A 13,290-nucleotide genomic window follows, 5' to 3' on the forward strand; every position below is an offset into this window, starting at 1 on the left:
CTCCACCATCTTTTGCATGTGCAACATTCACTGCCGGACAGAAAACCTGTCCAGGGCGATGGAGACTGCGGGAAAAATCCGGCAGCTCAGGATGGATTGCTGAGGGAAGAGGGGGAATAATTACCTCTCTTCGTCCGTTTTAAAATTTTTCCCCTCTGTGTGGTTTGTTTTTAGCGCCATCCTCCTCAATGCCTCTCTGAGCAGCATCTGAAAAGAGAGTGAGAAAGAGAGAGCGCGCCAGAGAGAGAGGAAAAAAGAAGATGAGGATTATTTGCAGACAGCTTGTCTTATTGTTTTCTGGATTTTGGGGACTAGCCATGGGAGCTTTTCCAAGCAGCGTTCAAATAGGTAAGACTTGCATTGCATCCCTCTTTGCATGTGGCAAGTGGGGCTGATTTCCCAAAGTGAGTTAAATGAGTTGCAGATACGGGATTCAGGAAAGCCTTGGGATACCTCGCTCCACACCTTTTTTTTTCTTTTTCTGTTATCCCTCCTTATTCTCCCCCTGGAAAAACAAAGAGTGTTTCTTTTGTAAAGGTTTAAATGAAACTCATCAGTTAAAGCTGTTTTCTCCTCACCCTCATTCCCACTCCTCTCATCCCTCGATCCCAACCTTCTGTTGAAGTCACTTATGAATGATTAGAGCAAGTTGGAAAAGATCTTTGTGAGGTTTTATTTAATGTTATTTAGTGTTTTTTTCCTCATCTTTCTAGATGGTATTTGGGGTTAAAGGAGTATCGAGTTGGTTAAAAACCTGCTTTTCCCTATGCTGGACTCTGCAGTAGCTCGCTTGCCATTACAGAAAAGAACAGTGTGAGGGAAAGAGCTTGTCCTCCCACCCTCTCCTCAGCTTTTCTTGCTACAGATTCACTGGTTCCAAAGTTAGATTTTCCTATCCACCACCCCCTTCTTTTTTTCCCCTTTTTTCTTCTTTAGCCTTCCCTAACCCAATCTCCTCATCTCCAGTCTGATTCTAGGAATCCTCTCCCATCCTTGTTTCCTCTTGTTATTCTCCCTTCCTGTCTTTTAATGGGATGCAGCTATTGAATTTCTTCCAGCTAAGCTCAGCCCCACCACTGCATCATTTGTCGTGGACTGTGTAAAAGAGGTAGCTAATTAGTCTGAGTCCCTGGGCTTCAGAGAACAAAAGTTCATTTCTTCCCTCCCTTTTCTCTCTTCCTCCCTATGTCAACATAACCCCTACATGTCTTTTTTTTTTTTTAATGGGAGCCCTTTTTTCATTAATCTGCATGCCACTTAGTCTGAGAAAGCAAGATGCTCTAGCTGATGAAGCAGTGTGCTGGGAATCATGGGGAGGGAAGGAGACAGAGAAAGAGAAACACTAAATGGTCTCAGAGGTCATGGTGGTCATGACAAATTGGGACAGCAAAATATGAGAAGCCCCCGAGGCCGAAATACAAAGCAAGTTGAGGATGAACAAAGGGTAGGCACCCAAGATAGTGGGAGGGATGAAAAAAAAACAGATCCATATATATAATCGCTACTTACTAGTGGGGAGCCTTGCCAGTACTGTGCCTGTGGTAGGTATGGTATTTTAAAAAGAGAAAAAAATTCAGCATGCTTTTCATGCTGTTTTTTTTTTAATAGGTGGTCTATTCATCAGAAACACAGATCAGGAATACACTGCTTTTCGATTAGCAATCTTTCTTCATAACACCAGCCCCAATGCATCGGAGGCACCTTTTAATTTGGTTCCTCATGTGGACAACATTGAAACAGCCAACAGCTTCGCTGTAACAAATGCCTGTAAGTAAACGTACACTCAAGAAGTTATAAGTAAATTAGAATGATATTAAAATGGAATAATGAGGGGGGAGAGAAAGACAGAGAGACAGAGAGACAGAGATAGAGAGAGAAAGAGACAGAGAGACAGAGAGAGAGAGAGAGAGAGAGACAGAGAGAGAGAGAGAGAGAGAGAGAGATTCAGAGATACCTACTGGAGCTATATAAAATCAAAGGCTTAAAAACCTGGTTTACTTCCTAATGTCAGTAAACTAGTGTCTGTGTTCTTGCTGGCTAAAAGAATGAATCTACTTCTTACCATTTCATTGTTATTCTTATAGTTAGATGATCTGTATTTTAATAAGGTAAATTTTGTAAGAATATTTAGATATATTGTTTTGCTTTTTTGCCAGTTTCATTCTTTCTATCTGCTTTTTGACTGGGTAAAAATCTCTGCTATTTAATAATGACATGTTGTATGAAACTGGTGAGGCAAAGTAAAGCTTCTATTAGTGAGAAAAGAGAAAGGCAAGCAATGGTGTGGAGGATATATATTTTGAGTAGGTTGACGCTGCAGTTGATCTGGTGATGTCACTTGAGTCTGCCCTGCTCTTATATTCTGGGTTGTAAATGTCTCTTACTATCAGGCAATGCATACATCCTGTGAATATGTCTCCATGAATCCATACATTGGTGCCAAATCAAGTTAGGATCCGTTCTACTTGAATTCACAAACCAACCCAAGTGAAACTATTATCTGACAGAATGATATTAAAACAGTGACTTCACCAAATGCCATGATGGAACCATTGTGGGTTTTTAAAGGATTTGTTTTACCGCTTAAAGCATATAATAGAATATAGTATGGAGAAATTGTAAAACCCTTAAACTAACTGTCAAAATGCACTCTTATAATACCTTTTTCAATATTAAGCCAAATATATTCTTTAAATCTCATGCAAGATGGAAGATAACTTTTAAGTGTTAATTTATGAGATTTAAAAATAGAGTTCAATACTTTGGCATAATGATCTTAGATTATTTTGTAGTAAATATGAATTGTTCTTACAAAATTACATATTAGATTATACATGTTAAGAAACATATTTAGATATAATGGAAGTGTTCAACTTGAACTTTAAGTAAGTCATTTTAAATAATATTTCAAGTTTTGTGGTCATTTCTTTCCATTTAAGATACTTTTCTAAAAGTAGAACTAAAACCTGAAAGTTTTTTTGGGGGGGGGAGATTTACAAAATCTTTATGCCACTGGCATGTTTAATATTTGCACCCACATTTTAAATGTGTCCAGAATTTGCCTTCAACTCATCTATTTTGTGTCTTTTGCTAAACTGTTTATGTATAATCATGAAATTCTGTTTAACTCTGGAACATTGCTTCATTGGGAGTTTGTGACATTTGATTTTTTGCACACTGACACCTCTCTTTTAATTTGCAGTAATGTTATATTTCCCATGACTCCTCATTCCTTGCTAAGCAGTTTATTAATTATACTTTGTGATAATATTACTACCAAAGTGAAGGAGGTAGGGGCTATGCATTTAAAAATTTTAAATGTATGTTAAGTGAATATTAGACAGCTATACTTCTTTGATTGTATTGATAATTCTTTTTTCAGCCAATAGTATTCATTAGTGTTAGTTGATGACACAAAGTTTTAAAGGGAAAGACTATACTGAAATTAACATTTAATTCATCTTTCTATTTGAATATAAGCAGTTTAATAAGTTTTTCATAGCCTGTCTTAAGTTTCAGTTTGCAATTTTTCTGTGTCAAGATATGATACTTAGCATATATATGTATATATGCATATATACATATATATATTTTTCAAAATAATCCAAACAATATAATTTGACAGTTTTTTTCTAAGAACTGATAGATATTTTAACATTGTGAGGATTCAAATGCATTAGTACAATACCATTTCCACTATTGGTTTCTATCGTGTAAAATATAGTCCTAAACTTATCTTTTCCTATTTCACTTTCTGATTAATCTTAGTTTGGGCTATTTTATCAAATTATATATTTCTTATGTTGTGTAAACTTTAAAAATTGAAAATGTAAAAGTTGTGTATTAGTTGACATTTTATCTGGTCATTGTCATTAATAATGTTTATATCATACTTTAATACCCTGAAGTATCATGTAAACATTGAAAATTATTAGGAACACATAAAATACTGTTTGACATATTTGTAAGTCTCATCAATTTGGTAATTATCAAAGGTGAATAGGTATAGTGGAAAACATTATATAACTTTTATTTCTTAACACATGACTAAGAAATCATTCAAATACAAATATATTATAACCTTTTTAGAGGGGAGGGAGAAAAACCCAGTAGAATGAAATGTCATTATTCTATTATTTTCTTACACTATACAAATAATTTTTGCATATTCAATATGCGTGTTACAAAAATATTTAATGTTATAAATATGAACAAATTTGCTTAATGAAGCGCAACAAAATTGAGTGACAAATGAATATACTGACCATCCTTAAACTAAATCTAAGCAGAATTTTACAAAAATCAATTGTCAAATCGCTTGAGGATACCAGTATCCATGTGATTTAAATTTGCTGGGTTGACTGACTAAATGCACAGATGTATGTGATTTTCCAACCTAATTAAAAATAAATAGTAAGCAATAATTATATGGTCACCTCATACATCAAGCACTATGCCTTTGGGTATAACAGTAAAAACATGACTTGAAGGAGTACTTGGTAAAATTCTCTTGGAAAACACATTCCTCTGAATGACAGCCTATAGATCCTCAAACTATAAGAAGTAAAATGAATATTCATGTCAGGTCAAACATAATGACCTAGGACGTGATCAGTTAGCTTTATTTCCATTACTATTTCACTTCAGAGGTTACTTGTAAAACTGCTGTGTCTGGCCTGCCTGTGTATTAGAGACCTTAAAAAATATGTACTAGAATAAAAATGCAGGTAAAGTGGAGGATATTTTGTCAAAAGTGTTTAGGCTTCTCTTATGTAGAAAACATTTACTTTCTCTTCTTTGTTGTGGTCAGTTATATGATCTCTCTAGGAATACTTTGAGAATTATACCATTCTACTAATACAGTTTACAGACTGAAATTCAACTTAATTGCTTCCAACTCAGTATGCTTTTATAAGGCCTGAATTCCTGAGAAACAGCCCATTTTAGCACATAGATCTTTTTTTAATGCTTCAATAATATTGACCTGATTTGTGTCAGCTGTAATTATCTTTTTTTCTCTTGACCAGAATTTTCCTTCTTTTCTTTTCTTAAAACAACTAACATTGTTTAAAATTTTAGTTTTATGAAATGAAATTGAATTATTTTAAAATGAAGTTAAATATAAAACTGGTATCCATTAAAATACAAATGAAGTTTATATGAGTCAGCATTGGATGTTCCTATACAGATTTCCACTTTTGATTAAAGATCTTTCTTCGACATGACATTACTCTGGAATTGGATAGGGTAAAACTAAATGGCCTTTTCTTTAGTTGCATAGGAAATACTTCCTAAGATAGTATTATAAAGTACTTCAAGATTTTTTTCCCTATGCCACTATTGCTTGCAGCCAAAATGAATGTGCTTGTTTTATTTGGAGTATCTTTTGAGAAACATTTCAAGTAATTGCTTTTACTATACTCTCCTCTCTAATGTATTTTTATTAAGGGAAATAATACGGATCTTTTGCCTATTTTTATGGAGGTTAATATTAAATTGCAGCAGGCGTTATACCCATAATACTGAATTACTGTGGTCAACAAGCTCTCTAAAAATGAAAATTTTTGCTTTTTAGATCTTTGTGATATCAGTTCAACTTCATGTACAATTTTAATCACATTTTTCAAAAAAGTTACTTAACAAGGCAGCTCTGTGTTCATCTGACTCCGCAAAAAAAATGGATCTTAAATAGATCCTTTAATATGCCCTCCAAGGGGCAATATCAAGTAAGTAATAACTGACAGAACATTTGGAAATTGTTACTTGATAAGACAATAGAGTATTATGGTATGCCAGCTTCATTAAAACTTTTGTTTTCCTATTTTAACTTGTCTCTTTTTATGCCCTTTGTAACAATGAGATTTTTTAAAAAATTTCCCCTTTCTTCTCAAATTTTTCAATTTACTGTTCACAAAAGATACTTAATTGCTTGTTCTGAAGAATCACAAATAAAACTGGTATAGCAGTAGTAATGTGGGGTTCATTTGTAGAGTTACAGTGACCATAAGTGAGTACATGTATTTACATAGAAGAACTCATTTTGTCATCACAAGGAGCCTGTCACTTAGTACAATGCACTTCTGATATGAATAACTATTCAGTTACAATAACTGGGCTGTGAATACCAATTTGTATCAAGTGGGACACTACAAATTCCCTGAATTTTGATTTATAGGACTTACTAGGAACTTAAGAGGCACTCAGTACACATATGTGGAATTGAATTAGACTTCACTAAGTCTAATAGATTTTTGTGGTGGCAATAATCATTAAATAGTCCTAGGTGCAATGGGACATTTTCCCACATTTTTAGCTCTTTCAAGAAATCACTAAGTTTCTATATGTGCCTGGCATTATGTTATGAGGAGTGTTGTAGAAAAATAGACTAAATTGATTATGCCCTGAAGATAATAATTTTCAGCAATTTTTTCCTTGTTGAATCTTCTATGTGATGATTTTAGAAGATAATTTAACCCCTGATATACTGTTATGAGTACATGGAACTCATCTTAAAGAAATTCTATCCAATAAATTTTTATACTTTAGTCAATAATTTTGTTAATACAATATAACTGTTTATAGAATTTGCTATTTGTTGGCTATGATTTACCCCTTTCTAGGCTAAATGATTTTATTTTTCTTATATAAGTTTTCTATTTCCAATCTAAGCATCATTTTAATAAAAAATTGATAGCTGATCCTTTAAACTTGTCAGTAATTTACTCCATGTAGCACATAAGAGCAATCACAGCTCCTTAGTTTGTTTCTTACCTGATGGCTACACAATTGTACTTATGGTTAAAAAGCAGATACTTGGCTCATGGAGTGGGTAAAGACCTAAATTTAAAAGCATATTTATCTTGTTTTATAATAAACAGTTTGGAAATAACATGGGAATCCACAATTACTAATTTGGGCCCCAAAATCAAAAGCTTGGATTTTGCTTGTTTTCAGGGGAAAAAATAAAGGATACAGTTTTACCATGACTAGTAAGAGTTTTCTGTAGAGTGAACTGACAGGGAAGCTCTCCGTTGGCTTGAAATAATGTGTTCATCTGAGAATAGTTTTACTTTATTGGATTGATTAAACTATAGCCCCTGAAGCATTATTATAAGAGCCTCAAATCATTTCATCTCTCTTTGTAAGATTAGTAACAAAGATTCCTGGTACAGAAATTCTTGGGAAGCTTATGGAATTACCTCTTTTTCATAATGATAGAAAAGACTGAAATTGAACCAATGTGTTTCAATAGTTGTCATAGCAATATACTGCGTATCTATTAGAAAAGTTTCTTGATTTCAATTTTTTTGTATATGGATTCTTCCAAGTTCTGTTCCTTCCCCTAAGGAAAAGGAAATTCTCAGCTTTGGCATTTAAGGCACTTTACAATCTGGCTCCAGACTACTTTTCACATATCTACTCTTATATACCTTACATTTCAGTTAAATTGGCTTACTGACTATTCTCCAAACCTCCACATTTTGTTTCTCACCTGATGTCAGTAAAATATACCTACCCTACCTTTTAGAATCCTCAGCTTCTAATAGCTGAGCTCATGCAACATCCTATATGGACATTCCTAGTTTCAATAGTTGCTAGTTTGTTAATGCTCTTTCCCTCTTCATGGTATTGTCTATACTTTATATATTTACCTGTTTAAATATTATATTCCCTTCCTCAAAGTGGGATATTGCAAAGGCAGGAACATTTTTTTTCCTTTGTGTACCAACCACCAGCACAGTCTTATACATACCAACTGCTTAATAAATTCTTATTGTATTGGATTATATTGTTCCTAGATTTAGTGTAGCCATATCCTACTCTGGTCTATATAATATTTATAAGCACATATATGTGTCAATATTTGTATGCATATATGTGTATGCTTAAATTTATGAAACACTAATTGCATTGAAATTGCATCAAAGACTTATTGCATTGAAAAACTCAAAATCAACATGAAGACTATTTGAACTGAAAAGAAGAAAAAAAGATCTAGTTATCTATCTGTAATATTTTAAAGAAAATACTGCATGTCATATCTAGGTCGGCTTTTCATAGGTTATATACCAATGAATAATCTAGAACAGATTGGATCCATTTTAGGGACTGAATTATAAACTTAAATACATATTCATATTTTCCACCTGTCATATATATCAGGAAAGTAATTTCCACATACCTTGTTAATGTTTTCCTTTTAAAGTGCACTGTGTATTTTGGTCTGTATTGTAGCTTTGAGAAAAATTAATTTGAATCTCATGAAAAAGTCTGAACTTTTTATTAATATCACATAAATTTTAATAATGCATTAAACTTTTATGTGTTACCTTGATATAGTGTTACCTATTGTTGTTCCATTTGCAGAGAAACTTCTAATTCTAAGTTAATCTCAACATTTCAAAGGATATTTATAAAGCTATAACAGAATTTGGAAAGGAAAACTAGTTTGGCAGTTTTCAATGCATACATCTTTGCCATCTCAAATATATTTCCTTTTCTTCTTAATAAATTTAGGAAAAATGAAACCAAAGGTACTCTGCATTAGCTCCTCTGATGATGTGTATAAATATATGTAGATCCCCCTAATTTGAAAAATCTTTTTTATCACTCTAGTATCCTTTCTAGCTGCTGTGCTAAATCTATCCTTTACTATATTCTCAAAACTTCCCGTTCTCTATTGATTCTATACTGACTATCTCCATGTCTTTACCATCCACTCATTGCTTAACCCTATGTCATATGGCTTCCACATTCTAATGATATTGTCCTCATAAAGGCCATTATTGACCTCCTAACTGGTTAATCCAAAAATCTTTTCTCAGTTCTATGACTGCTTGACTTGTTTGCCCTTCCCCTTTTTTAAAACTCTCTCTCACCTTGGTCATCATGGCTCTCCACTATCCTCCTCTTTTACAGAATCTCAGTTAGAACATACTCCAGAGGCTAACAAATCCAATATATACAAGAATATGAATCATCCAATAACATCAACAAGTAATCATCTAGCTTTTAATTAAAGACTTCCAGTGATGGTGAACATACTAGATCCAGAGGGCATTCTAATTTTGGATATTTCTAATTATCAGGGAATTGTTTTTCTTATATCAAACTTGTTTGCTTCTCTGTAACTTCCACCTATTGCTCTTAGTTATTTTCTTTGGAGTCAAGAAGAATAAATCTAATCCCAGTCCCATGTGATAACTTTTCCACATATTTATGATCCATTCTTTTCTGTCATTGTTATCTTCTTTCTACTTTTTTTCTTAACCTTATATGTGGTTATTCCTTTTTTTTCCTAAATATTCTCTCCCTTTGATTTGTTGTTCATGTGGATGATTTATGAATCAATGTCTTCAGCTATAACTTCTGTCCCAAAATCCTCTAGCATATTGAAATCTTCATTCAGAATTTGTTATACATGATAGTAGCTATCCCTTACAAACTTTGTATTATAAATATGGTATCTCTGGTTTCCCTCATATAATTGAAAAACACATTGAATAGGCAGAGCCAGGGATAGATCTCTAAACTAAAGTTGTTGTTGTAGTTCTGGTTGTTGTTCAGTCATTTCACTTGTGTCTGATTCTTTTTGATCCCATTTGGGGTTTTCTTGGCAAAGATGCTTGAATGGTTTGCCATTTCTCTAGCTCATCATCTACATTAGAGAGCTCCCTCTAATTTGATATTAGGCCAATCATTTGGTTTGCATTCACTCAATTATTACTCCACCTAATGATACTATGATCTAAAACATATATCATCATCTTTGCTCTGTCTATAACATCCCCTTGATATGCCAGTCTAGGTAACCTGTCTTTGAAGCATACTCGATTAGTTTCATTTTGATGAAGATTAATTTTGGCTGTTAGGGCAGTTGGTGGTGCAATGGATGAAACACCAGGCCTGGAGTCAGGAAGACCTGAGTTAAAATCTAGCTTCAGACACTTACTAGCTGTGTGACCCTGGGCAAATCACTTAAACCTGTTTGCCTTCATTTCCTCATCTGTAAAATAAGCTGTAGAAGGAAATGGCAGATCATTCTGATACTTCTGTCAAGAAAATTCCAAGTGGGGTCACAAAGGTTTTGACATAACTGAAACAACTGAATAATGATGATGACTACAACAACAACAAATTTTGGTTCTTATAATCTGTTTTCCTATAGAATGTACTCCTTGCACCTAGGGGCTGTGGTTTTTGTCTCTGTATTCCTATTGCCTATATAAATTTCATGCACATAGTAGGCACTTACATTTTTAAGTTTGCTGAATTGAATTCCAAACCATCTTATTATTAATATGTTCTAGAATTTTTCCAGGTATAAAAGTCAAGCTCTTTAGACTACATTGAAAGATTCCATTCTTGCCTTTTTTGAATACCAGGATAACATTTGACCATCCCCAATACTGCAAAACTGTGTTATTATTCATTTAGGCCAGATGAATAAAACTCATTGAAGGGACTTGAATATGGACAGGAACTAGCCTTGTACTTTCATTCATATAGAGAACCCCAGATGAGGAAATTGTCTTTATGAAAATAAGTTGACACGTTCTCTGAAACTTAGTTTTGAAGAGTTTCCTAGAGCACTTAAATATTAAGCAACTAAGGTATACCTTTATAAGATAACCTCACTTATGGATTCCAAGTCCTTACGGCTATCCTTGATTTAAGATCCATTTATCATTTCTATTTAAACAACCATTTTGTCTTTACTGGTCAGAATTAGCTCCAAAAACAGGAGAGCAAAATTATCTTTCTTTTTAAAAATGAAATGATCATTAATGTAGGTCAAAACTATTATTTGCCCTGTTTTTGGCAGAAAGATAACTCAAGATGTTGACTGCATATTTGAAATCCTCCATGACTGTTTTGACATGCTTCCTTGCCAGATATGAGATTTGTTTTCATAATTCCTCTTCTATTTCATTATTTTGGTTAAATGATCTGTAGTGTGTATCTGTGACAATATTGTTTCTATTTTTCCATTGATTCTCAACTAAATGCTTTTCATCATTATTCACCCCTCTAGTTCCTGCATTTCCTTGAGGATGATATGGTCATACCTAAGACTTAGGAAAATCAGGTTGGCAGCTGATTGGAGAAAGAATTCAAATGGGGAGAGATTTTGTAAAGTAATTTCTTCAGAAAATAAAATAATATTTAAATAAATCTTAGAGGTGTAGAAAATTTTGTTATAATTTTTTGACATTTTCTTGAATTTATGACTTGGTGTCATAATTTGAGTACTTTTATCATATTTTTTCATACCAGGACAATACTGAATAAAATCAAATACAATAAATGTAAATCTATCTAATTGTATCAACCATATATTTGCATTAATAGGCACTTTATATATCTATAGTAAAATGATAATTGGTGTTCATAATGATGACCTTGAATACAGAGTGCTTATAAGATTCTGGAGTGCCTCCTAAACTACCAAAGAAAGTGTAATATTAATTTTAAATATTATATTTTAATTCCTTGAAAATTGTTAATTCAAATATGGCAATGATGTTAATTGCCACTGAAATAGAATACTATCTGCAAAGCACACACTTTGAAGCTAGGCCTTTGATTAGGATACCTACCACCAGATGGTACTGCAGACTAGTTTGGTTAGATAGCCTAGCAGTTAGGCTGTTCATTCTGTGGACTTTGTTGAAGAGGTCAGAGATCATTCCTTTGTATTATTTAAAAAATAATAGTATTTAGTTAAGGACTCTGCAACAGATGAATAAAACCCCAAGATATACTTAGGAGAAAATTCAAAACACTAGAACTCTAGGCACAGATGACACTGTCACTAACCAAAATTATCAATTGTTTTTTACTTCAAGCAATTCTCTTTATAAATAATCCAACTTGCAGTAAAATACACATGATAAAATAAAGCTTCAGAATGTTACCAACAATGTCTTTCATGTTAGAAGTTGAATATAAGACATTAGGATCATGGAATCATAGATATCACCAAGAATATCTTCACTAAAATAGGAGGCAAACTAGTCATGTCAATAGGAGAGGAGGTGCAAAAGACTTGTTAGTACATTAGGTGACACGGTAAATTAGCCTGAAATCAATCAATTGCCTTTAGGGATGAAAAGAAACTTGTACTATTGTCACAGAAGGATTCAATAGGTAATAAAATAAGAGCCCTGATAGTTTATAAAATATCTGATTAGATATTTAGAAGGATCTCTCTCATCAGTGTGGGTGTTCAATGAATGAGTTTTTGTGGCAAGAAATTTGGGATCAGTGAAAGTGCTACACAGATTTCTAAATATGGTACAAATAGATATTTTATTCAATTTTGGTCTTATTGTCCATCTGCAATATGTACCAAGATATAGCTACTAATATGTTGACTAAATGAGCTACCTGTCTGCTACACATTGTTATATGTGCAGTTTACATTTTTTTTTCATTCACTTGGCTTTTCTTCTGTGGATTGTTAGAGCAATAACTACAGATTTTATTGGAGAGACTTTGTGGGGTTCTAGGACTCAAGTCACTGCTATTATCTCTGTGACTAGGAGCACTTGCATAAATTTGCTATTGATAGGGAATTATCCTTTTATTTGGATTGTTTTGGATATCTCCCATGATTTAGACAAACACTTAAGGTTTTATTGGCTATCATAGTATTTTTTAAAATGGGATCCATTGTATTAAATTTATAAAAATACCATCAATTAAGTACATCATTTATATTTTGTTATTATAGTTACCCCCTTCTTCCAATAATTTCTACACTTTTAAAGCTATATGTATTATTGAAAACTAAATATATCTTGTATTCCACATAAGGAACTTTTCAGCAGATTGATAATTTAAGTTTTTTATTTGCTCATCAAATAGATGGGCCTGTCTTCAAAAATTTTAAATTTTAAGCACTATATACATAATACTTTGTTACAAATAACCTCCAGATAGTGCTTCTATATATTTATATCATGTATATATTTATATAATATATATTTATATCTATATATATTATATATCTATATATTTATATCTGTGTATTTTATGTATCTATATATTTATCACATTTCTATATATTTATATATCTAAATGCTTCTATATAATTGTTTCTGAAACCATTTACAGTGCCCCTATGATGCTTATAAAAGTGGCCTTTGCTGTGACCTAAACATGTTTTATTTTTAGAAATAACTGGTTTTAGGGCAGCATGGTAAGTTGTTTTAGTGTCTTATGCTTGTGTGTGTATGACACCATGAACCAGTTGACTTTTTACGTCTGACATCCTTCTATCACTCA

General features: G+C 32.8%; 1 protein-coding gene across 3 annotated transcripts in view; it reads left to right on the forward strand.

Annotated features, from left to right (window-relative positions):
* The first annotated feature begins 227 nt into the window (after positions 1–227).
* Positions 228–13,290, forward strand: part of GRIA4 (glutamate ionotropic receptor AMPA type subunit 4) — a 467,849-nt gene continuing 454,786 nt past the window's right edge. For 2 of the 3 annotated variants that reach the window (XM_027849546.1, XM_027849549.1), the window contains exons 1-2: positions 261–348; positions 1,609–1,767. In XM_027849546.1, coding sequence (XP_027705347.1) covers positions 261–348; positions 1,609–1,767 — 247 coding nt within the window. Of the gene's footprint in view, positions 349–1,608; positions 1,768–13,290 lie in introns of all 3 variants that reach the window. The other variant, XM_027849547.1, reaches the window with a different exon arrangement.

This window comes from Vombatus ursinus, unplaced genomic scaffold (genome assembly GCF_900497805.2).
Source record: "Vombatus ursinus unplaced genomic scaffold, bare-nosed wombat genome assembly UNPS02007612.1, whole genome shotgun sequence".
Classification (NCBI taxonomy): domain Eukaryota; kingdom Metazoa; phylum Chordata; class Mammalia; order Diprotodontia; family Vombatidae; genus Vombatus; species Vombatus ursinus.